Source organism: Venturia canescens, chromosome 2 (genome assembly GCF_019457755.1).
Source record: "Venturia canescens isolate UGA chromosome 2, ASM1945775v1, whole genome shotgun sequence".
NCBI classification, from domain to species: domain Eukaryota; kingdom Metazoa; phylum Arthropoda; class Insecta; order Hymenoptera; family Ichneumonidae; genus Venturia; species Venturia canescens.
The window spans coordinates 8,870,609-8,895,683 of record NC_057422.1 but is presented as its reverse complement, the minus strand read 5'-3'; the positions used below and the strand labels follow the sequence as shown (position 1 = coordinate 8,895,683).

The 25,075-nt window shown below is 44.3% G+C and overlaps 2 protein-coding genes across 2 annotated transcripts in view; both read left to right on the top strand.

The window, feature by feature from the left end:
• Positions 1-934: 934 nt before the first annotated feature.
• The window catches only part of LOC122406796 (uncharacterized), a 37,631-nt gene continuing 13,490 nt past the window's right edge, over positions 935-25,075 (top strand). Inside the window, exons 1-2 of the mRNA XM_043412514.1 lie at positions 935-1,745; positions 1,970-2,094. Of these exons, the coding sequence (XP_043268449.1) occupies positions 1,630-1,745; positions 1,970-2,094 (241 nt within the window). The 5' untranslated portion in view covers positions 935-1,629. The remainder of the gene's footprint in view (positions 1,746-1,969; positions 2,095-25,075) is intronic.
• vvl (ventral veins lacking) lies at positions 2,702-9,076 on the top strand. Its single transcript, XM_043412508.1, has one exon. The coding sequence runs from the start codon at positions 4,451-4,453 to the stop codon at positions 5,798-5,800; it is 1,350 nt and encodes a 449-aa protein (XP_043268443.1). The 5' UTR covers positions 2,702-4,450; the 3' UTR covers positions 5,801-9,076.

Genomic DNA, 25,075 nt, shown 5'->3' with positions numbered 1-25,075 from the left:
CAAAATTTCATCGAAAATCACGAGCTGATGTTCCCGATGGAGTTGGAGTTTTTGGAATTTCGATCGCGAAGGCTCGCGCTCGTGAATGGATCAAAGAGAAAAAACGTATTGTGCGATGGAATAATGAGATCGTGTGTGAATCTCGCGCGATGATCTATAACTATGCACCCCTTTCTCAAGGGTGTCGGCTGGTAGCATTTCAGGGTGGTTGACTGGCTGGCTCACGTACCGCATAATACTCTCGAGCTACCTGTGGCTCTCATTTAAATGTACTGAACCTTTTCAACGCGCTCGCGGGGAGAAACAGTCGAAGAATTTCTTCTCCCTCCGTTGATTGTTTTTCTCTCTCTTTTTTTCTTCGTCAAGTTAATTTTTTATTACTTCGCTCTGCTCGGAGCAGGTTCGCTCTCTGATGTATATATCGGTATCAGCGGACGACTTCCTTGTGAGGATTCACCGGGGATGAGTCGCGAGTACCTGTTGCGTTATTAAATTGCTCTTGCGGAAAGATTCTTTGGATTTTGTCGAATAAATGAACTCGATTCGGAGGTGATAATGAATTTGTTTACTCCGTAATCGGTCGTATGGGGTGAAGGTGTTTTGAAAATATGGAAAAAAATGTAAGCGCGAAGGAAACGATTGCTCGGATTGAAAGCTCGTTGCGATTCGCTACTCGATCACTGAATTTGAAAATTGTTGGTTAATGCAAGGAAAAGTATAATTCGGTGGAGAATTACGGGGTGCCAACGGGCTCGAGAATTCCGTGGGCAGCAGGTAATGACTTGTATTCCATTAGCATGGCATCATTATTAAAATCGTGGATAATAAATTATTGAAATTCTTTCTAATGATTTGCCGTAATTATTGGATTTTCATGGATATTCAGTGGTGCTGGTAGCGACATTGGTATAGTCGCGGTAGTGCGATCGACGGTGCATATCACCGATTCGGACAGTTGTTTTCGATACACTCGAAGAAAAACATTGTCGGGAGTGCGCGAGTGGCTCAGATAAAGTGGAAAAAGGGCAGGACGAACGTGCTCAAGACGTGCATCGCCCTTTGCTGCTCGCTGTACGAAAAAGCTCGAGAAGTTATTCGTGACGTCGGAAATTAGTTTTCGTTATAGCTGGAGAAAGTTGGCACTGGAGCATTGCACGAAATCGCTCTTAAATCTCTTATCTCGAAAAGATTCACGAACACATTGCGAAGCCTCGCTACCTGTGGCTCGTTCGCTGTGGCACACCGTTGACCAAGTACGTTTGCGCGGGGCCCCGTGTGTGTGTGTGTGTGTGTGTGTGTGTGTGTGTGTGCGCGCGGTAATTAGTCCTTCAAATGAGTACCTGTTGCTGCTTGTACGATTGTGCGGAACGTGGAAAAATGGAAGAGAATAAAAAATCTAATAAAACGAAATTTCAATCTGTGACGGAGCAACGCGCGACGGTGCGAGTTGATGCTTCAAAATTGATCATGAAAATGATAAAAGTGCGCGCTAGAAATAAAAAATCGAGCTTTTATCGCTGTCGTTGACGATTAATCGGATCTTAACGGCTGAATTTGTATAGAAAACACGCTGTTTTTCGTCTCTTTTTCCTTGCGTCGGTTATATCATTTGTTTGGTGTACAAATTTAATGCCTGATTTCCCCATGTCCGATAAGAGATCGAAAATAAAAAGGTACAAAAGGGAAGAAAAACACATCGACGAATACATGTATTGGATAAATGATAACAGAAGAGAAGAAATAAGGTGAGTACTGTTGTTTATACAATTTGTAAAACACCTTTTCACTAATTGTCAACGTATGTTGGTACTCACGTTTGAGAACACATGTTCCATATCTCAATTGCCAATGCTCGCGTGACTCTGTCTAACACGTAATCGTGTATTGACGTTGTGTTGAGCGATCGAATTGAAATAATACAATATTTCAATGATTATGATTAGATTATATCCTGAAAAAAACTGTGCAGATTGTTAAATCTTCGAACGAGAGGGATCGTTCTCGCTGAAAATACAGAATCGACAGTTGCCACGACGAGCAAGCGAAGATTCGTCGTTGATCCAAAGGTCAACTATACCTCAACTATATCCTCAGGTTAGTTGAATGAAAAAAAAGAATTTTTTTTTTTTTTTTTTTTCATTACACGAAAAGCGTGACAAGTTCGTTAGTTTTTTAAGAAAGGAATGAGACAGGAGGTTGAGCGAGTACGGTAAGTCGAGAAGGATCATCAAGAAGCGATGGATATAGTCGCAAAGGATCACGCCGGTTCGATATCGTCGCGGTGGATTCCTCGATATTGCATCCAGCCTCGAGGAGGATCGAAAAAGATCTCGTGCACGGTATAAGAGCGAAGCTGAGCGAGTGAAAAGCGCACGAGGGGTCGAGCGGTCGGGGCGGGGAGGGGGGAGGGGGGAGGGGGGGGGATGGCGATGAAGGGAACGGAGAGAGGGTAGCAGAGGGAAAAGTATGGGGAATCGGCGCGCGTCTACTGTCCCCATGGGCGTCACAACAAGCAAGAACCTCCTATCTGTGACGTAGTCTCGACGGCCACCTTGCGACTAGAGCCAATGAGGCTGTGTGAGGTTGAAGGTGGGGGCAGAGCGGCGAGAGAGGCGCGCATGACGAGAGCAGAGTTTCGGAGCATTGGAAACGTCGGGAAGCTCGGGCGAGTCGCGAGCCAAGCCAGTCAGTCGCTCTCAGCTACGACATGCATAACGCATGAGAGCCCTAGCGAGATCTTTCTCTCACTCCCCGGTTTCTTTTTTTCCGTGTCGCTCGCCCTCTTGCTCATTCTCTCTCTCTCTCTCTCTCTCTTTATCTTGCTCGCACACGCGCCCGCTCGTCCGTTCGTTGGTTGGAACGCGAGCGAATTTACCGCGGATAATAGCACGTTGATAGAGAGAACTTGGAGAACGAGGGGAGAGAGAGAGAGACGGTAAATCGCGCCGGTAATACGATCTCGGCGGACTTCTCTCCCTTCGCGCGAAGCCGAACCGGAGCCTTCGTCGTCTTCGTTGACGACGTAGCCGTCGTCGTTCTCCTCGTGTTTAGTGGAGTCCGAGGGAGTCGGTGAAGTCGCATCTTCAACGCGTCGTGTCATCGCACGCGAGAGAGCCAAAAACACGCGCGCGATAAGCTTCCGAAACGCGAACAACACGCGAAGCGAAGAAAACTCCGGGCCTTCCGATCCCACGCGAGTTGACGTTTCGTTATTTGTTTTTCTTCCTTTTCTTTTTCGTTCTTTTCTTTCGCTCTTCCGGGACCGGACTTGATCGGCAGACTCGCTGGTGTGCACCGATTCGTTACTACGACGACAATAACAACGCAACGAGACAACCACTTACGCATACATGAGTGCACACGGGCTGATATATAGCTACATGTATGCATAAACTACGAGTGCACGGGAGCAAGGAGTTATTCGTAACAGGGTGTGTCAAGTGCTGTTTAAAGAAGACGTCGAAACTCTGTGTGTAGTGCCGAGCCTCGGTGTAACCCGCCGCAGGTGTTATCCCGCGTACCGTCGCAAGTGCGCGAAACTTTCGAACACGGATTATCGGGCACGGGCCGATCGGGCTGGCGAAAAGAGGGCTATGGAAATAGTGTTGGCTACGGATCCTCGACGGAGTTGATTCATTCGGTCGGAAATTGAGCGACGATATTGACCCGTTAAGAGTCTCGGGAACACGAGTTTCTTCGAATTAGTCTGAATGCCTCGGCGATCTAGCATCGTGTGACTGAGAACCACGGTGCGTGGGCAAAATGCGAAAAAACACGTATAGAGATGTAGTGAGAAGCGTGCCGTCGTGGAATTTACCGCCTAACATAGACAGCGAGTGAGATCAAACTCGCTGTTGAGAACAAATACGATTGGACATAAGTTTATGCAGAGGAGAGTCTCTCTGGGGACACTGTCGTCCAGTCCAGTATCGAATATTATTAATAAAATATAGAAACTCGTGGGGCATACTTAGCTGACGAGGAGTCCCGTAGAGTAGCAACGTCGAAGGCTGCGATCGCGCGATTTCACTCGATGGACAGATGTTAATAAATTGAAATCGCATATAGATCGCTCGAATTGAGGCGGTTAAAGGTATAGTGACCGTGAACAAGGCTGGGAGTAGTAACAAGTGACGATAAGGGTAATCGCGAAGAAGGGCGCCCGCGGTCGGTGTCGATAGACGACGAGGGTCAAACGAGGAGCTACGAGTGTCGAGGGTGTCAGAAAGTGTGGTAACAGTGTTGAAAGAAGCGTTGAGTGATCTTCCGGGCTTGAGAGAAGAAAGACCCGCGTTCGGAGGATCGCGGAAGAGGCTCGGGAAGGCGCAAGGGCGACGGAGAATCCGTGGCCGCACTGGCCCCTGCCGGCAGTTGCTCTTCATTCGGAATTAGTTTAGCGCGCGTGGGTGTCCTAGTGGAAAAGAAGGTAAAGGGTGGCTAGGGTCAGTAGATGGCCGCTACGACGTACATGCCTGTTAGTAGCGCAGTATCGGCCGACCTGGACGGTGGTTCGGGTAGGGCAATCGGTATGAATATCGCGGTCGGTGGCTATTCCTCGGGTTCGCCCCGTAGCGCCGCTGACGCTGGTGAGATGAAGTATCTGTCACCTCAGCAGCATCATCACCATCACCATCATCACCACCAGGTGCCGACGTCACCGTCGCCGAACGGGCTCTCCCATGCGGCGAGTCTGTCCTCGGGGAATCCATGGGTTAGCCTCCAACCCGGGGGCGACCATTGGCCGGCGAGTCTGGGAATGCATCACACGAGTCATCACCCGCATCATCATCCACACGCCCAGGGTAATTCGAGCCTGGACGTGAAGCCTCTCGCGGCCGCCGCGACCGCGACGGATTCCGTTCAGGGCATGCACCATCGGGGGCCCCATCAATCGCCGAGTATGGGCTCACCGCACTCGTGGCACGCGCCCGTCGTACCATCCGCACATTACAACCCGAGCGGCGGCGCTGCGTCGCCCACGACCCTACAGCAGTATCACGCCGCTATGAATGGAATGTTACATCAGCATCCTCATCAGCATCCCCACCAATTGCACAATCATCAAACGGGCTTGCCTCATCATCTGAGAGACGCGCATAATCACAGCCCACCGTCGGGCCATCCTCTCCACCCCGGTCATCCCCTCGACAGGGATCACAGCGCCGGCGAAGAGGACACGCCGACGTCCGACGATCTCGAGGCGTTCGCTAAACAATTTAAGCAGCGAAGGATCAAGCTCGGTTTCACGCAGGCCGACGTCGGCCTCGCGCTGGGCACGCTCTACGGCAACGTCTTCTCCCAAACGACGATATGCAGGTTCGAGGCGTTGCAATTGAGCTTTAAAAACATGTGCAAGTTGAAGCCGTTGTTGCAAAAGTGGCTCGAAGAGGCTGACTCGACGACGGGATCGCCAACGAGTATCGACAAGATTGCGGCACAGGGTAGAAAGAGAAAAAAGCGAACGTCGATCGAGGTCTCGGTGAAGGGAGCCCTCGAACAACACTTCATGAAACAACCCAAACCCTCCGCTCAGGAGATCACGACCCTCGCCGATAGCCTCCAATTGGAGAAGGAAGTCGTCAGAGTTTGGTTTTGCAATCGACGACAGAAACAAAAAAGGGTGAGCCCGCCTAACGACGTTATGATGGACGTCATGCCGGCGGGACATCAGGGCCAGGGTGGTATGCATCAAGGATATCATCAGCAGGATCATTTACACGGGTCGCCTATGGGCCACAGCCATAGTCCGCCTATGCTCAGCCCTCAGGGACTCACGGGGCACTCGCATCCGCCTCACTAGCATTCACCGGGGCCTCCCCCCCTTGGACTCTCGATAACCTCACAGTCGAATATTTCGGCGGTAAATCCCGAGGGTTTGCCGCCCTTCTATCACCACTACCTCCAGGCCCGAACCAATAGCTATGGTACTTCGTAGCTATTGATGTACCATCATCACCAGCAGCAGCAGCAGCAGCAGCAGCAGCAACATCAACATCATCAACACCAGCACCAGCAGCAACAACAACACCAGCATCAGCATCAGCTCGGTAACGAGGCTGTTGTCTGTCAGCAGCAGTGGCAAAGTGATGACCTGGACGAACAACTTCGCGATGATACCGTGACGATGATTCAACGACATCAGCACAATCAACAACAGCATCATAACAATGATCGCACGTTGGAACAACGGATTCACCAAGTTGAACGAGTGGAAGAAATATTCGATGTGAGGAGATACGAGACCGAGCCGGAGCAGCACCGGGGAGGCCGACAGCCGTATATCCGGCATGACGGAAATCGTGCCGCGATTTAGCGAAAACACACAACCAAGTTGTTTCGATCTCATGCAGCTCATTCTTCCGGTCAATGCGGACCGGGGAGAATCGAAGATAAATAATATAATGAATCAGTGAACGAAGCATCTTGAAGACGAAGAGGACGAATTACTGAGAAACTACGGATAATCTCTGGGGCATTTCGCAACACTATTTCTCATCGAGCATCCCGTGTTCGCAGCGACGGGAACATCGACCAGCCGCGCCGAATTAAATTGTGTGTTTGCGTGCATCGTCGATTATTTTGACTTACCTACAACAACGAAATATCGAGTTTTCAGCGAGTTTCTCAGCGATTCAACCGAACGTTATTGTTAATTGTTGTTTGTTTGTTGTTTGTGTGACGTGATTGTCTTCCCTTGACTCACTTTCTCTTTCTCTCTCTCTCTCTCTCTCTCTCACTCTCCGCTTCTCTCTCTCTCTCTCTCACTCGCTCGGTGAAGTGACATAATAAGCTAACGCCTAAGAGTACGGAAGCTGCACCGATTTTTTTGAGATTCTCGTCTACGCAATCGGATAATTTCTTTCAACAGAGAGAGAGAGAGAGAGAGAGAGGGAGAGAGAGAGGGAGAGAGAGAGAGATAGACAGACACTCTTTCGATTAAAATGTGACTCTTATTCATTGCCGTCGGGCTGCGAGGGCGATCGTGGTTGTGCGGGCGCGCGCGCGCGTGTGTGTGCACGTTTTTTAAAATCCATTCCCCACGACGACTCGCCCGACGAACTGCACGAAAAAGATCTCGTCGTTCTCCGGCACGTTTTCGTTGTTTTTTTTATCTTTTTCAAGTTTCTTTTTTACCCCGTTTTATTTCCGATTCATTCGTCGTGGTACGACGATGTTATTCGATAGCCGTTTGCAATCTCGCGTTACGGCGGACACTGGCAACGTTTATCGAGTGGGAAAATTCATCGGGAAATAATCTCTGTCGCGAAATATTTTTACATCAAGAATATACGCGCGCGCTGCGGCGCCGTCGTCACTCGGGACTGAAAAATATGAGAATAATGACTAAAAACTTGGCGATATTTGACGGATTGCACACGAATGTATAGACAACTGTGGATACTGCACACGCACACGCGCACGCACACGCACGAGTGTTGTCTCAAATAGAGAGATACATGCGTACCGATGAACAAGGAAAAATCAAATAAGAGAAGAAAACAGAGAGAAAGAGAGTTAGAGAGAGAGAGAGAGAGAGAGAGAAAGAGAAAATCGAATGCACGCTCGCAAGCAAATCAAGTACGTAGAGTGAGAGAGGGAGTGTTGCTCGGGTGGAATTTGCTTCGCGCAAACTGCCGCCACGAATGATGTAACATAAGTAAATATGGACTGTAAATAATGTACCAGATAAAGAGCTAGTAAGTTAAGTGAGCATGCTACGTTCGCGCGTCACTGAGTACATCTCTCGATGACCATTCGGCGGCGAAAAACACACACACACACACACGCGCGCGCGCGCGCAGACACACACACACACACATACACGCGCACACACACACACACACGCACACACATGAAAAAAGAAACGAGAGGAAGCAAGAAAGTGAAAAGGAAAGGGAGAAAGACAGAGAATAAATATTAACTAAAGCAAGGGAAAAAAGGAAATAAATAAAAGAAAAAAAAAAAAAAGATGAGAGACCGCGGGCGAAAAGTAAGACGGGGGATATTAAAAATAAATTTTAAAACAAAAAAAAGCAACAAGTTTTAAAACGCGAGAGGAAATGCGAGAATATTTAAAACAAACGACTAAAATAACGAAGTTACGAATACACGAGGACAGACTAAATAGAACAAAAGACAAAACGCACGCGCGAATCAACGTGCCACTCGGGGATGATGCCCGCAGCAAGAGAGGAGATCGAGAACACATCGAGATATCCTCGTGCACAGCTCCCTCGCAAAATAATAATGCCCCGACCTGTATAAAGAGTAAGTATGACGATTAACGTTCGAGATGTTTGCAAGTATGCTAAGTGAAATTACGAGCGAATCAATGAAAGATTAATTATATTTAAAGAAACAACAACCATTGAGAAACGTTGAAATAATGTACGTGAATCTCCCCTTCTTCCGCCCCCCCCCCAACCGCCGCCGCCACCCTCCGACCGACCGCCTCGCGTGTTGATGAAAAATCACTTCTCGAATATGCCTCGTCAAAAATTATCTCGAATAAATATCTCGCATTCTTCGTCTATTATATTTTTTATTTTCACTTTGATTTTTTTTCATTCATTTCTACTGTCTCATTATAAATATACTTTCCCTCGCTCCCCCTCGAATGATGAAACAGCCGTCGTACCCTTGTGGCGAAAAACGAAAAAAAAAAAAAAAAAAACAAATAAAGAGAAAAATCGAACGAAAGAAAATTCCTTTTACCCACACGAATTTTATTGTAGTGCGACGATAAACTTCGATGCTGTTGTCCAATTATTATTACACTTTTATTATTGTCAATGTTTATTAATTATTATTATTATTATTATTATTATTCTTATTATCATTATTATTCTTATTATTATTGTCATTATTATTATTATTATTATTGTATTGCTTGTGGCCAGGTGCATGACGATCGCGCCTCGTATCGAATAACACAGAGTTTGACGTTACGTTTATCGTTACGATATAAAAAAAAAAAGCATAAAAAATGAGAAGATGAATAAACGGAAATAATAATTACCACCACCAAAACCATCATTGGCAATTCGAAAATAAATTGAATTCTATTTTTACTCGATATATTGTGTTTATTTTTATTGACGTGAAAGCGTTGAAAAAAGGAACCTCTACGAAATCCATTGAAATAACTGGTTGTTTCCGTATTAGTAAAACCTCTTGCATGCATCCATCAGTCTTGTAATGAATTTAGCCTCTTTTTTCATTCCATCTCGTTCTATATTGTTCTCTCTCTCTCTCTCTCTCTCTCTTTTTCATCGTTTCTCTGAATCACTTACGATTCGGTTTTAAATTTCTAAGAGATCGTTGACGTTTTTTGGACAATTATTTGGTCGATTGGTTTCAATCGACCGGTACAGGTCGTGCTCGGATTTGCAACTGGCCCGGTTGTATTTAAAGTGTGTATATTTAAATAACTGCGTATTTGTAAAAAAAAAAAAAAGATTTGTACTATTATTGGTAATTGTTCGCTGGACATGGGGTTATAATTTGAATGTTTTTATTTTTGAAATCTCGCGCTGTATTGATCCTGGAACTTTTGTACATATTCGTAACATCGAAATATTACTGTGAATATATAGAAAAGAATAAAAAAACGTAATCTCGCTTATATACGCCCGGGATGAATCGCGCGAGAAAGTCACTTCGATGCACTATGTGACCTTGTCAAAAGGAGACAAATAATTGTTTTTGTTCAACTTCTTTCTTCTTATCACTCGAAGAAATTTGAATCATGCGTTTATAGATTCTAATGAATTCTCATTGCGAGGGAATCTCTCGTTTAAATATTCAGAAATTTCGGTTTCACCGGTGGCAACTTTTCGCTTGAATTTTTTCACAATTGCCCGCTCGAATTACGATTGCGTTTTCGGAACATGCCGAATGCTTGGTGGGATTTTTCGGAATTTTTGACAGGTGATGTTTGTTCGAAGTTTCTCACATTTTAAAAATATATTCTGCAACTATTGATTTCTGGAGTAGCTTGAAATATCATTCTCAAAATTGAACGAAACATGTGATTAGAAAAATAGCTGTACACAACCGTGCTTCGCATGATCCGAGGGTCCAAGCAAATATTTATATACGAAAAATGATGTAGGTACAAAATGTCAGAGGCTCTTACCGGGATTACCGAAACGATCGTTTCAGTTATTATACATTTATTTTATTAGTATTATCGCGATGATGGGAAAAAAGAGTAGAAGAAAAAGAATTTGTTGTTGCTCGCAGCTTTAACGATTGAATTTCATTTTTATCGAACCTCCATCTCTGTGCGGTTTTTTAAATTTATCAAAATTTATTCGCTTCTTCGTTTTTTTTTTTATTCGGTTTTTGAATTGACGATACTCAAAGTAATAATAATTGCGCGCTCGGAGGGTGATAATTTGAGAAAATTCAATGGCCGAGAATAAACGAGACAGTTGTTCGTCATGTTGCGAGATTTTTCATGGGGAGAAAGAGTCTTACGGATAAACAAATAGATCTATATATATATAAAAATATATATTTTTTTTTAGTATTCTAATATGACCGTGATCAAGTCAGTAGGATTCGTAACTATATTTTTATTTGTACATAATTATTTCGAATATCTTCTGCGGCATGAGCAAAAAACAGGGGGCAAAGAGGGAAGATGACGAATAAAAGGTGGAGCAGCGTACGAATTGTGTCGGTGGAAATTGGAGAGTTGATTTAACAGGAGCTTATGATTCAATATAAAACTGATAATTTTATCAATTTTGAAGTATGATTTAACCACCGAGTCTTCGAAAAATGAAACTCTCCAATTTCCTCCAAGTTCTCGACCAAAATCCTAGTCGACACGAAACAAATAAACGGTTGATCGATGAATGAAAGTGTTGTGTGTGAGAATGAAAGCGAGAGAGAGAGAGAGAGAGAGAGAGAGAGAGAGAAACGGAGAATTTGAGCGAAAGATAATGTAAGCGCGAAAAGAATTTGATGAAACTGACGAAAAATGAACCTGCGATCCCCCACCCCCACACTGTATATTACTATATTAAATATTAATTATGATTAACGTAAAATAAAGAAATCTGGCGAGTGGTAAAGTTTTGTTAGAATGGCAGAAACTAAATTACTACTGAATTTTAATTAATAAACGAGATGAAAGTATACAATAACGCATTGGCTTTTGCTTTATTTGACTTCGCAACCACGCGAATGATCGTGCCAACTATTTCTTCGCTCCTCAGCACAAGTCCTTTAAAATCGACGTCGCAGTACGCGCGAGCAGACAAAATACGTCATCGAGTTTTCCCCTCCGCCGAGCACGCTAAAAATTCGTTCATTGAGATCAGCCCAAAAGAGCAGGATTTCAGAGAAGAAAATTATGCGAAAATCAGCCGGTATTTAACAATGGAATAAGTAACTCGGGAATCGATGATAAATTGGGTTTAAAGAGAGAGGAAAATTTTGCTGAAAAGTTCGTTCGAACGTACGTCGTCGGGAGAGGATTCGCGTCGAAAAGTTGGCCGCGGGATTCGGTTTCGCGTAGGGAAGAAGCTTTCCGTGCTAACCACGGTTAAACGGGGAGGCCTCCTGGCCATGAATAATGATATATAGTCGTGAGCTCCGATGCATAGCCTCGGAAGAGTCCATATTACAACAGATGTATATAGCGGAAGGCATGTGTTGAAAGCAAGGAAAACGCGAATCGTATGAACAAACCAGTCGTGTTGGTTAGTGCGAGTTGCATACCTTCGAGCACCGGTCATCTTCGATTCCGTGTATAAGCTTCAACCGGCAAGGAGCTGTGTGCAGCATGCGATCGCGGCGACGGCGCGTGCGCTTCCGGCTTAGCCCCTGGTTTTTTTCTTCATTTCATCTGTATATGTGTTAATACGCGTAGAATGTATTCAGTAGCGACGCGAGGCACAAAGTCGAAAAAGTCCTTGGCCTTGTGAGTAACGTGTTGAGGAGCGCGTTGGTCAAACGTCCGAGTGTTATTTTTTATCGGTTGATTAATCTTTCATTAAATTATCTCGTTTATTTTCATAATCATTGTGAGTTGTGTTAACAAGCCTCCAAAAAAATGAGCTTTACCGATGGCGGTTGTCGCTGAGCACGAAATCTACGTAAGTGCTTTTTATCCGGTTGTTTATTCTCGATAAAAAGCAGTTCTGACTATGTTTTTATAGATAACGATGAACAGAATAAGTGCGTGGCTGGAGGGGGATAAATGGTAATGCTCGATCGCGTTTACTTCAGCTGATTGATCAAACGAAGAAGCTTTGTCGAATGATTCATTACCGCAGCGACTGGAAAATACTTTTTGGCTTATTGACGACTATAAATAGAGCCAACAATCGTGTCGAGTGATAGAAAATGATGAAAAACCGGGGGGAAAAAGCGAATACGGAATTTTCGAGGGTGTAAACATCGATGCGGATAAATGGGGGAGGCAAATTCGAATGTAAATAATAGCTCGAATAACACGTAGTTTTCCCTCGTGAAAATAACTCCGTGCGGGCAATTTCGTTGACCCTTTGACCAACAAAACTACACTGTGTTTTTTTCCACCGCGCGCAATCCTCGCTGATGCATGAATCGTCGCGACGTCGAAAAAAAGCTCACGAGTGCTCTGTAATAACGATGCCCAGGCTAAAAAGGGTGCTGCGCGAGTGAATGAGGGGTGAGGGGCGAGTCGAAAAAAACCTTCCTGTAAACCAGGTGCCAGCAGAAAATCGTTGAATTGTGTTTTCCTCGTTGGCCAGTGCGTGACACGCTTCCCAACGATATGGGATGAGATACTCTATAGAACAACAAAATCTATAGGGATGCAGACATCGCTCCGGAAGGGGTTACGGGTTAGGGGAAGATATGTAATTACGCAATAATTTTTCCCTTACGCGATGTGCTCGAGTCAGAGATTCTATGAGAATAACGATTGGATGAAAAGTTGATCGTTGGACGAGATTTTTCAATTGAATTTTTCCCAGTTCTCTGCAGTTGTCTATAGAATTAGATTTGGGAGCTTTGCATTTTCGCTTTCGTCTGGTATCGATTTAGAGAAAAAAAGGTCGTGACAGCTCGTTTTTTTTCTTTCTTTCCACTATTTATTGACGATATTTGAATGAGTTTTGTGGGAGGGCGCAGTGCTCATGTTTCACAGGAGGCCTGTGAATGCCCGACGAGAAGAGACTCATCTTGCAATCCCGAAGGTTCCTGGGCCAAGTCGAAACTGATGAAATTATTGGGAAGGGTTCGCAGTGGCCTTCCAGCAATCAAGTTGACGATGTAGAAAGCTCGGAGGCGGCTTTCATTGGCTCGATAAGTTATCCGAAAGAATGACATGTGTTGGAAGACGCGATAGCGCGTCAGTGTCTCGCCCAATGGTATCGAGGGATGAAGAGCAAGAGCGATAACGCGGGAGCGCGAGGCAGGAAGAGGGTTGCGAAGTTGATACGTGTGTACGAAAGCAGTGCAAAATCGGCGCTTGCGCCAATCAACCCCGCATTATTTCTGTCCTTCGCGTGACATGCGCACTTTGCTTTCAGCCACAATTCTCCGCTCGTTTCTCCCTCTTGCTTCTAGCCCGACGAAACATAGCTCAGTCCGGTTTTATCTCACTCGCCCCCGCGATTCCAACTCCTTCGTTCACACCTACCGAAATTATTGTTATAGGCGTCGTGACGCCTGCGTACACGCACGGAATATAAGAAGAAAGAGAGCGAGGGAAAAGGACAAATGAAGAGCAAGGGAACGAGAAAGGGAGCGAGAGAGAGAGAGAGAGAAAGGGAGAGAGACGGAGACGCTGCGAGCGCGTGTTCACGCAGCTCTTTATACGCGACAGCTATACGGGAGTGGGTTACGTAGGCAGGTATTTATCACGTCCGATCGTTTCCAACTATCTTACTCCGTCTGCGTACTCCGTCCTCTCTTTTCTTTCTCTTATTATTTCACTTTGCCTCCTCTCGCACTCTCTTTCTCCTCTCTATCTCCCTTTCCTTCTTATCTTTCCATATACCGAAATATAATCAAACGTATCGCGCACATACAGACTTAAAAATGTGAACATTTTCGCGTCTCTTATCCCGTCGCGATAAATTCAGCGTCAACGCCCTCCTCACGTAAATATATCGCTGCGTATATCGATTACGTATTCGAACGCAATCATCGCCTTGAATTTGTTTTAACGTTCAAATGGAGCAGCGTACACGACTGGCTCGACAGAGGTGTTTCGCACTTCGTGTATCGACGATTTTTATTTTCCCCGCTCCAACCACATCAAATCGAATGAGAATATCGGAATAGAGCGCGAGAATCAACGGTGAGGAAAAAAACACGCGGAGACGCGCAAACACATTCCGAATTTATTAGATTCTAACAAGTCCGAAGGTTCCGTGTCGGAAGATCCTCGTTCGATTCGAATTACAGATTTATTTTCTTTGCTAATTACCCAATTTGGATGACCTTTCGGGAGATACCGTGGAAGCATAATCGTTTTTTCGAAATTACAAGCATTGGTATCCGTCAGAAAACATCGACAATTATCGGTTCTACGAATATATTTTCTGTGGATTAAATGACTGGCGGTTTCGCTGTCTATAGGAGGAAAATCGAACGTCTCTGACAACAATCTCGTGTTTAACTTGCACGAATGCGATCATGGGCACTAAAAACTTTGGAGCCGGCGAGCGGTATCCCGTCCGGCAATAAAAATCTTTTCAGTTCTTAAGGAAATTCAACAACGCGTTTCGATACGCATGTAACATACGCAATACAAATGTTCCCACGCCAGAGATTCGCGCTGTGGATATCGCACCTCGTACGCAGGGATTAATCCGTGGTAGAAAAGGATCGCGAAAAAATTCCTCGGTTTCCATAAACGATGGTGCTGCTGCGGCGTTTCCGGTATCGCGCGCCAATGTAGCATTCCTTTTCCCGTCCCTGCGGCTCACAAGCGCCCATGGACGTTCGCACGTACGGAGATTCACGTGCGCTACACAAACCTACGATATATTAACATATAAAAATGTTTTTTTTTCTATTCCCATACGGACACACGTATTGAGAAACGTGGAAGGTTGGTGGAAGCGCGTATTAGCGAGGCGCGAACAGATCCCGACAGCGGCGCATTGATTTAATAGTCGCGATGCCCACACTCAGTGCGTGGCCCGCCTGTAGCTTCAACGCTACCAATACTACCGACAGCCTCGTGCCAACTCTACCATTTATACGAGCTACACAGTAGCCAGCAGAGGAACATCGCAACGAATGTACGCGGACGCTTGTACGCTCGGAGACGAGCGTACTTGCGTACCTAAAGCGGACTCAGACACGGGCGCGCTTCGTGTGTGTGCGCATCAACGGAGGAGCACGTGTGTGCGGAGGAAACAATTGAACTTTATCTCCGTCCACCTCCTCTTGCACGGGGACCATCTCGCTCTCTCGTTCCAACTCCCTCGCCACGGGAATATACGTATAGAGGGAAGGTGGCGAGGGAGGTAGACGGCGTCGATTTTCTGACGAGCAAAAGGGCGCATCGGGAGGCGAATTTCGACTGAAACTCTACCTCGCCGCGACCTTTTGATCCTTTGCGCTCGTCCTGATGCAGATACGTGCACAAATTAGACGTGTATGGAGACATTTCGCTCGTTTCGTCTCTATATTTATACACGTTTCTCTTACTCTCTGTGCGTTGGGCCTCAAGCTTAATAAGCACTGCTACCTACATTCCATTTCCGGTGTCGAGCTGACGTCAGTCCAAGTACGCGCATAGCCTGCTGCGTGCACGGATGCACATGTGTGGATTCGACGCGAAACACACCCGCGGCATCGAAAGCCTTTAAGATGATTTTTTCGTCGGTTGCACTTGTTGGGAGTTGGCATCGAGGCTTCACTCGTAGCTGCGAGAGACCTTTTTTTGACGGAGTCGGGAATTCGGGAATTTTTGAAAATTCAATGCTGCTCGACACTCGCGCGGGGAATCGTGCTGCGTTTCGCGGGTGAAAGCCGCCGATTCTCGGACCCTCTCGCATCGATGAAATTACATAATTATGAAGAAACGATGAAAAACTATTATTGAAAAAGGCGTAAACGCGGGTTTTATGTAGCCGAGGAGCGAAAAACTTGTCTTCGACACACGAGGATGAAAAAGTCGTTGGTATAAATCTCGGCAAGGCCGTGGAAGTGTCCCTCCCTTCTTTCCCTCTCTTTCCTTCTCTTTTTATACATCTCTCATGTTCGTGACGATTAGACAGAGAGAGCATAGACCATTTCGAGGAGTGAAAAACGTGCGCGCGGTGGTTTCTTCTTCGCGGATACGATATTGGACGTAATATACATGTAAAAAGAGAGTATATAGAACCAAGATACATGCAACGTTATAACAGCGACCGGGCGCATGTATTTCTGCCTTCCGTGGATATTTTAATTCCTTACTTTTTTTTTCTTTTTTCTTTTATTTTTTACTTTTTTTTTTTTACTTTTTTTTTTTTTTTATCACTTTGCACCTCGTATTGCGTAGTCAGAGCCGGCCAACTATAACCAGGTAGGCCTTGAAACAAACATGACGCTGGGGGACCCACGCGTTTTACGTACTACGTCTATATCTATAGAAATTTATGGATAAAATTGGCCATGTGTGGAAATAACGTTGGTACGAATTTGAACGGGCTGAAATTCACTTTTGGAAGTTCTTCCTTAATATTTTTCTGAAGAATTGTGAACTCGGTTTTTTCTGTCCAACGAATCATCGGATTATTTTTTTTTGCCAGTTTTTCATGTTCTCGTGGCTTTGCTGCTCGAACCTTGTACGGGATTTCAAAATTCTTGGAGTATTTGAAAAAGGGCTTTTTTCGTCAGGCGATTTCGATAAATTTGAGACCATTGGGATTTGGTTTATTCAACTTGAGATTGATTTATTGACAGAGTTTTGTTAAACCTCGGTAATGCTTCGTGTTGAAACTCTTTGCACTTGTGGACTCAAATGTATTTTGCTTAGGATGCAAAGCACACGCGATTCTTCATAGGATGACTCTTCTTGGCAATCTTCGCAGTATTCTGATGCATGTTTCTGTACATTTTGTGCGATTGCCAGAGGCTGCTGTAGCGAGGGTGTTATATTTATATGGATTACACACAAGGAGTCTGGAAAACGGACAAATAATTGTTCTCCATCACGAATGGGTGAGAAGTGTAATGTGCAATGTTTCTTTTTATTAATTTCCTTCAGTACTCTTGCTGATTCATCACACGCGATCCTCAATAAGACGAATCCAAAATGATATTTTTTCGCGCCAGGACGATTCCCTCCGCTCTCATTCTGTCGACAATCTCCAAATGATAAAACGCTGAAAAGATCTTTCTCGAGATGATCGCGTACTCGCGGAAATTTCACCCGATTATTTTCGAACGACCTGAGAATAAGCAACGCTTTTTCCTCGTTTTCTCTTGTAAACAATATGAAGCGAATTAGTCGGCAGAGAGAAAGAGTGAGAAAGGGAAACCCGAAATTGTGAAAATAAGACGCCTCTTGTTTGGCCATCGACGAGACGTGACGACGAAGATCCGTCAAGGAGCGGTTACCGAAGAGAAGGAAAATCTTCGCTATAAGACATCGCTCACGAAATTTTGTGGAGCGACGACGCGCGACTACGGCACCGCGATAAAAAGACAATCACAGGTCAAAAATTCTTTACCTCACGCGTATTTTCTCTCTCTTTCCAATTCGATATAACGCATCAATGTGACCGACCACAGATATATTGTTAAATTAAAGAGAAAAAATGAAATATCTACTTTCGTTACTAGTTTTAAGAGTTTTGTAAGATTTATGACAAACCAATATCTGACTTTTCGAAAATAAAAGAAATAACTCGTAACACTGTCTTTATCTCTCTCGCATGTGGCAGCACATTTTGGCAAATTATTTATAGATCGACTATTTGTACGCATAACACCTGCGAGCGTTTGATCTCTCGAGATGATCGAACGTTGACTTACGCAAAGGCTGGCTCAGGAGTGAGAAAGAAACAGGTGATACGAGAGGTTCTATCTTTCGTCGCGAACGACAAAGATCAGCTGCGGTTTCAACCAGTTGACTTTGCGCGTTTATTGCGCTATCGCGCGTGCGCAAAGCCTCGCGTCTTTGCAAAAAGTTGGAAGAGGGAAACTCCGCAATGTTTATACACTTTAACGTGCAATTGTGTGCTTATATATGGAAGCGAATGTAGTATATAGAGCTGTGTGGGGCACATGGAAGAGCGAGGAAGTCTCGAGATTTCGCTTGACATCATGAATTATGAGGGATAATTTTCCGATCGTCGGTAACCGATCTAAAGAGTGATATATTGTGTTGAACGCCAGAAGGCGAAGCGATTATCGTTCGCATGATTGTTGTTTTTTACACGCCAATTTATCGGCGATGTGTCTTGCTTATTCTTCTTTCCACGTTCGCGTTCATTCTCGCAAAAAACAAAATGAAATAAATGAAATATTGATTTTCAGTAAAAACAAATAAAAAATCGATCGTTTTAAGCGAGAGTTGAAGGAATTATTTATCAGCACAGTTATCACGTGGTACCATCCACCTTGTCGAGTGTCCTCGTCGTACATCGCGCCGCTAATTGAGCAATTATTGAGCATGCGATTAGATTGAATTCAGTAAAAGTACATGCTGACTGAGTTTCATCAAATATAATAAAGGAAGCTGATTTTCAAAGAGAAATTGCACATTCAAAAATTGGAGCTTCAAGCAGAAATTTTGATTCGACCACCGCGTTCGCTATATGTCAAGCAATTATTCAGCGCGGTATTTCGAACCCCTTTGTTTTCCTTGAGAATGGGAACTAGCAGTATTTTGACCCATGAATATAATTTTCTTGTATGCAGACGATGCGAGAGAAAAGCGAGAGAAAAATAAAGGCGAGAGAGCACGAGGCAACAGTGGGAAAGACTGATGAGTGAAAAAGATAGAAACGGACGATGATTCGAGGCAGTGAGATTTGGCACTTTGTGTGTGCGGGCGAGAATGAACGCGCGCACGTCGCTTGCGGCTACCGGCGAGGCAATGAGCCATTACCTACTCTTACAAGCGCGTTAGACTCGGGTACAAACCACGGAGATGAGAAAGAGAGAGGGAGAGAGACGGATCCTGAAGATGGAGGAAGGGGACGCGGGCGCGCACGCCTTCTTACTCACTTATAAAGTTAATTGAGGGCAAACGTCCACCAGCTCTGAGCTACTGCCTAATCCGAAAACATATGCGACTCGAGTAGCGACACTGGTCTGACTATCAAACCCGAAATGCATAACGTGTGTAGTGTCTTGTTAAATATTTCCGTATTTTTCATGGCGAACGAAATCTTCGGAGGGTATCGGCAGAAAAACGTGTCCAGGAAATCAAAGAAACTGCCAAAAGCGCCAAAAGATGGTTAACGCGATTCCTCAACCTCAGCGAAAGCCGAATCGGAATAATCTCGATTCGAAAAAACGAAGCGAGACTTCCAACTCGACGATTCGATAAAGCAAATAGGACACAAAAAACCGAAATTGGAGAAGAGCAAGAGCGACCACCTGATTTTACGAACCTTGATAATAATCGCACGATACCGAAACGACAGCTCGCGATACTCGACAAGTGTTCGCACGAGCCAGAGTCAACGTGGGTGAGCTACCTTAAAATAGAGAGAGAGAGAGAGAGAGAGAGAGAAAAAATTCTAGTCAAATAATTCGATAATTTCGTTAATGCTATCGGTGCTACGTTATAATTAAACGAATTTACAGCCAGTCATAAAAGACAAACGGATTGGATGGCTGAATGAGCAAAATGCTTAACGATTACTCATCGCGACGCAGTGGCACATGCATCATTTGTCCGAGAGGTATTTCTCAATTGGTGAGTTGAATAGTAGAGGTGTGTAAGTGTACACAAATGTTGAAGCGCGAGCGTGCGCCTTGTAGTACTGCGTGCAGGTAAATCGTAGTTGGAAATTCATACCGGTTGCGGGTTTGATGAGTCGTGAAAGAGGCTGAAGGTGTTGGTCGACACGGTGTATAACGAGAGTGCGATATTTATTACGTATTATCGCGGCGTGAGCCCGTATTTCCATCACATCATTATTTTATTCTTCCCTTTTTCCACAGAATAAATAGTTCAAAGAAAAGCAAAAAAAATCGTTTATTACGAACGTCGTTGAGTGTGCGTAAGCGAGTGCGAGCCTCGAACAGCCTGCGAAACAGGGACACACTCGTATAAATGAGTTGTTAACGTTCACCGCGCGCGTTCGCACCGACAAATTGACGAATAGATCGCGTTTTACCAGCCTCTGATAAATGAGGCTCATATTGGAGACTCGACAGGCTACAAATATTGAATCTAATTATGATAATAAGCGGATAAACCGTTGCGCTCGAAGCGGATATGAGGGAGGAAGAACAGATAAAAATATGATTTAGTGCACGCCCGTCGAGGAGACGGAGCGTAATTCGTGACACGTGAAAAAAACGATCGGCCAAAGCTCGACTTTGGAATGAAGATAGTTTTAACGAAATCCTGAGAAGCTCCGATTTCGGAAGCTACCGCGCGAATCGAGCCCGAATCGTCACATCGGCGTACGCCAGCACGAGTCTTTTCGAGAGGTTAACGAGACGTTAGTGCGTGCCGCAAAGTGGCTGTTTCGCGAGACTGTTTTACATGGAGATCCACACGCTCAAACGCGGATCCACGCGCACACATGCCCGCGTCTTTCAATGTATGGCGAGACACACGAGCGCGCTCTCCCAGACGTATATAATATACATTTGTATAAATGTAGAGGGAAATAATACATGCATGAAAATGCACATGGGTTAGGGCACAGTAAAGGTAACTTATTGTCCATATACGCGCGTATGGATAGATGGGAGCGAACGAGTCCCGGCGCGCTCCAGTCCAGCGGCAAGAGAGCACAAGAACGCGGCGGCGCGGGGCTCTCTCGTCTGTAACGTGTCTCGTGCCGCATGCACATTCCGCATGCCGCGAGAGGGCGATAAAACGTATGCAGATTAAAACATTTTATTTGAATGATAATATAACACTTGTTGATGCAAGCGCGTTGGCCTAGGTTAGCATAATAAACATTATGTAGATCTCCGTCGCTTCTCACTATACTCGTACGTGTATGTGTGCGTGTGTGTGTGTGTATTTATTAACACTGCCTATGTCTGTATGGGAATATACGAGAAGTGTATACGGTATAGACATACTTGAATTCGTAACGTACACGCTATTACGAGAGCGCGGTTAAAGATGCGCGCTACGGTCGTTTGGTCGGGCCGAAAAGTACGCTTTTCTTGCTGCATCGCTTTCGGCTGCAATCCTTTTAATTACATTTTATATTTGTGGTATTTATACTGAGAATTAATGAATTTGGAAAATGTTTTTTCGTTGAGAATTAAATCGCTTGGAGATGAGACACTGAAATCGTATTCTCGGTCATTGTTCGTTGATGAGATTTTTTTTGCGCAGCACGCGATGTGACGCGCAATAACTTAATGACTTTGCCATTGGGAGATTTTGATTTTTCTATCGGCCGCTCTCGTAGACCTTACTTTGACATTTACACGAACGCACACACGCTCGTGGTGCTGAAAAATGTACAAACGGCTCGAGAGACACACGTGCCATGGTTATGAGTTTGGGAGACGGCGAGAGAGAGAGCGCGCACACCCAGCACGGCTAGCAAATTTTGCAGTTAATTGCCCAGCGCTAAGGTGAACGGGAATGCTCCGCGCACACAGCCTAATTGGACTGTCGCTGACTCGAGATTAGCGACACGTTTCTGCATATCTATGAACGCACGTAGAACTCGCTCTGTGTCCCTGGCCAGATATATCTCAAGAGTTTCTCAAATCTCTCATTGATCCGATCAACCACACGGAACACGTTTTCCCCTTCAACTTATGCCTCCGCCATTTTTTCCCTGCGCACACTTCGCGGACAAGTGCACCGCAGACACTCGTTCGATCTTTCGTGCCTGTTGATCCAGGATGAAGTGGAATTTTTTGCTTTGCGTTTATCACACACGAAATAATCATCGTTCGCACTGCCTCGAAGAGCGGAGTCAAGAAGAGCGTGCGGAGCAGGCGACTAACCTCACTTGGAATTTTACAAATCGAAATTCTCTGACGTCGGTCAAACTGTGTCAAAGAATCTCGATTTCGAAACTCGCGTCCTCTTAAGGAGGCACGGAATCGTCGCTTTTTTCCAAAACGAGCCTCTTTTCATAAATGCTTGCGTAGAATTCGAGCTCTGTACACACGCCTGGAAAATCGTACATCTACATATATTTGGATGGAATACATATGAGCATACGCAGAATCAATAACTCTTTATTGATCATTATCAGATCCATATCACATTTGACGTAAGGTATGTGCCAGCTACCGTGGGTGCTTCTACTGTATAAATATCATCATACGATACGTACAGACCCACTTTTTTTCTCCCAAACTATTTGTGCGATGTACAAAAGACCTGGAGATCCATGACCGATAATACGCGGAATGATGAATCATCATTTTATAATCCGACTAGAAGTATGTCTTCGTTTATTAATGGCTCTTGCGAATATTAGTGAAAGTAACCGAAATTAGAAAAAAATGAATATTACTAATTGAATTTATTGTTGTAGGGTTAAGAGAATTTGGACTTTTGGAGAAATTGGATTTGATGCAACGTCGGAAGAGCTTCAAATTTTACAGCAATCACGTCGTTTTTTTTTTTTCATTAGTTTTGGAAACGATGTTTCGTCATAATTTCTTACGCGGTCTCGAGATTCGCGTCGAGGCCATTGGCTGCGATGCGTTCTCGATGTAGCGGCTATTACTGCAAATCAGAGATTCCCTCGATTAATAAGGAAGGAAATGCCCTGTTGAGCAAAGAGGAATGATCGAAGAACGAGGTCAAACTCTCGAAGAATGCCCTCGGAGTTCAAGGTCACGTTAGAGGTCAAATCACATCGACCTTTGTTACTCCTCTCTCTCTCTCTCTTACTTTCGTGAAATATTCTTCTCGTCGACTGGCAAATTTTTATCCTCACAGACACTCAGAGTCGAATCGTCACTTGAGGACAAGTGGCTCCGAGATAATCGAGTCGGAGTCCGCACGCACCCACGAACACCCGGCGAATCACATTGAGAGAATTGCTATAAAAATTCAGAAACGAAAAAGGATGACACAAATTTTTCAAGGTCGTCATTGAAACGGTTATTTATAAACTTTATAAAAAATCAACAAAGTTTTTTTCGCAGCAAGAATTTCATGCCCCTGATAAGCAATTATGTAATTTTCCTCAGTTCAATGGCTTAGTTCGATTCTCGCATTGTGCGATTTATTATTATCAGTTAAACATTGATTTGACGTTTATAAAATTTTCAATGTCGCTCGAAAACTCCACGTTGAATTACAAAGAACTTGATCCGTAATTGGTAATCGATACGATTAAGGAGGGTGGATCGCGACGATACAACGTTGCCACGCTAAACCATGTTAAAAATATGAAGAATTTCAAAATTGTAAGAATTTAATAAAATTGGTAAATGTATTATTTAAAAATACATAAGACAATATAAATATTTTTTTATTTTTCAATGACATAGCTCTCGAATAATTGAACACTAAAGTTCACGTTTATAAGCATAGAGTTTATACATCTTGTGCACAAGAACTTCGATTTACCGCTCAATTATGCGATAACCATGTGGTAAAAAAATTTGAAAAAAACTGTATTTGTATACTCAATGCCAAAGAATGTTATCACCAAATTTGATCAAATTCTGATTATTTTGATTTCGTGATCCACCCTCCTTAAATATTCTAGCAAATCAGAATAAATGCGAGTTTGAGAGTATTCCTTTTTTTCATTCGCTTGTGACGTATGTGTGCTCTTCGATGACGCAAATTGATACAGGCAAACACCCACAGGTGTCAAAAGATCGAAAACAAGTTCATATCACTTGAGCTATTGAGTAGGGAGCTTCATATTGGATTAAACTGTTCTCTTATAATTCCAGCTAGTAATACGTTTCAATTTGATTCGAGATACTTTTTTGTTTGTTTTTTTTTAATTGTCAACTTCTTCAATATTTTCTAGAATATCGAATATCGAATAGCGATTATGCCAAAAGTTCGTATAAATTAACTTCAGTGCCCTAAAATGGATTATCGGGGAGTGGTTGTTTGAAAAAACGTTGTTTGTGTATTTTCTACAGAACGACATCAGTATATTGAGGAGTTTGCGAAACGCGGTTGTACTCGATAGAGGAAAAAAACGAATAAATTTTGTCTTAATAGAGACGCACATTTTTATATTTACGCACATCGCGCGAGTTCAGAGCAGTCGTCCGTTTATCACTATCGAAGTTTCTGGTGGTTGTCAAACTTCTTCTACAAGGAAAAATCGTCTCATATTCTCTGACATATAAACAATTAACTCAGACAAATTTGACAGTGTATTTATCAAAAATAACAACTGCGTAGAACGTATTCGTTTTGAGGGGAAAAACCGTAGAAACGAGCTCGCTCTTTAGTATTTTTTTGATCCCAGATTACTTCGATTCCAGTATATACGATACGAGATATTTGTCGTAAAAAAAAGACAACAGGATCGTTGTTACGAAGGTCCCGTGCCCATAAATTGATATCTGAGATACTAACGACCGTGGTCCGGTGGTGCGCAGGAGGGGCGGGGGGAGTTCGTGTTTCCATTTCCTTTTTTCTACGATCTTTCATTTTCCTCTCGCCCCCGTGGATACTTTACAACGCGGTATATATGGGGCAGCATGTATTGGCAAAAGTCCCATATTGCGTGGAACATCGTAAAACAGGGAAAGTGCTCGATCATCGGTTGCTCGTAGATCCGAGGTGCACACCCTGCTAAGTACAAGCAGCAGCAAAAAAAAAAAAAAGAAAACAAGGAAAATCTGGCGGGGTGGAACATTCATTCGCATTTCGTCGTTCTCACTTTTGCTTCCCCCGTCTTTCTTTTTCTCTTTATCCCCCCCCCCCCCCCCCCCCAGTGGCCCCGCTCCCTTCTCCTCCCTCTTGATGGTTGGT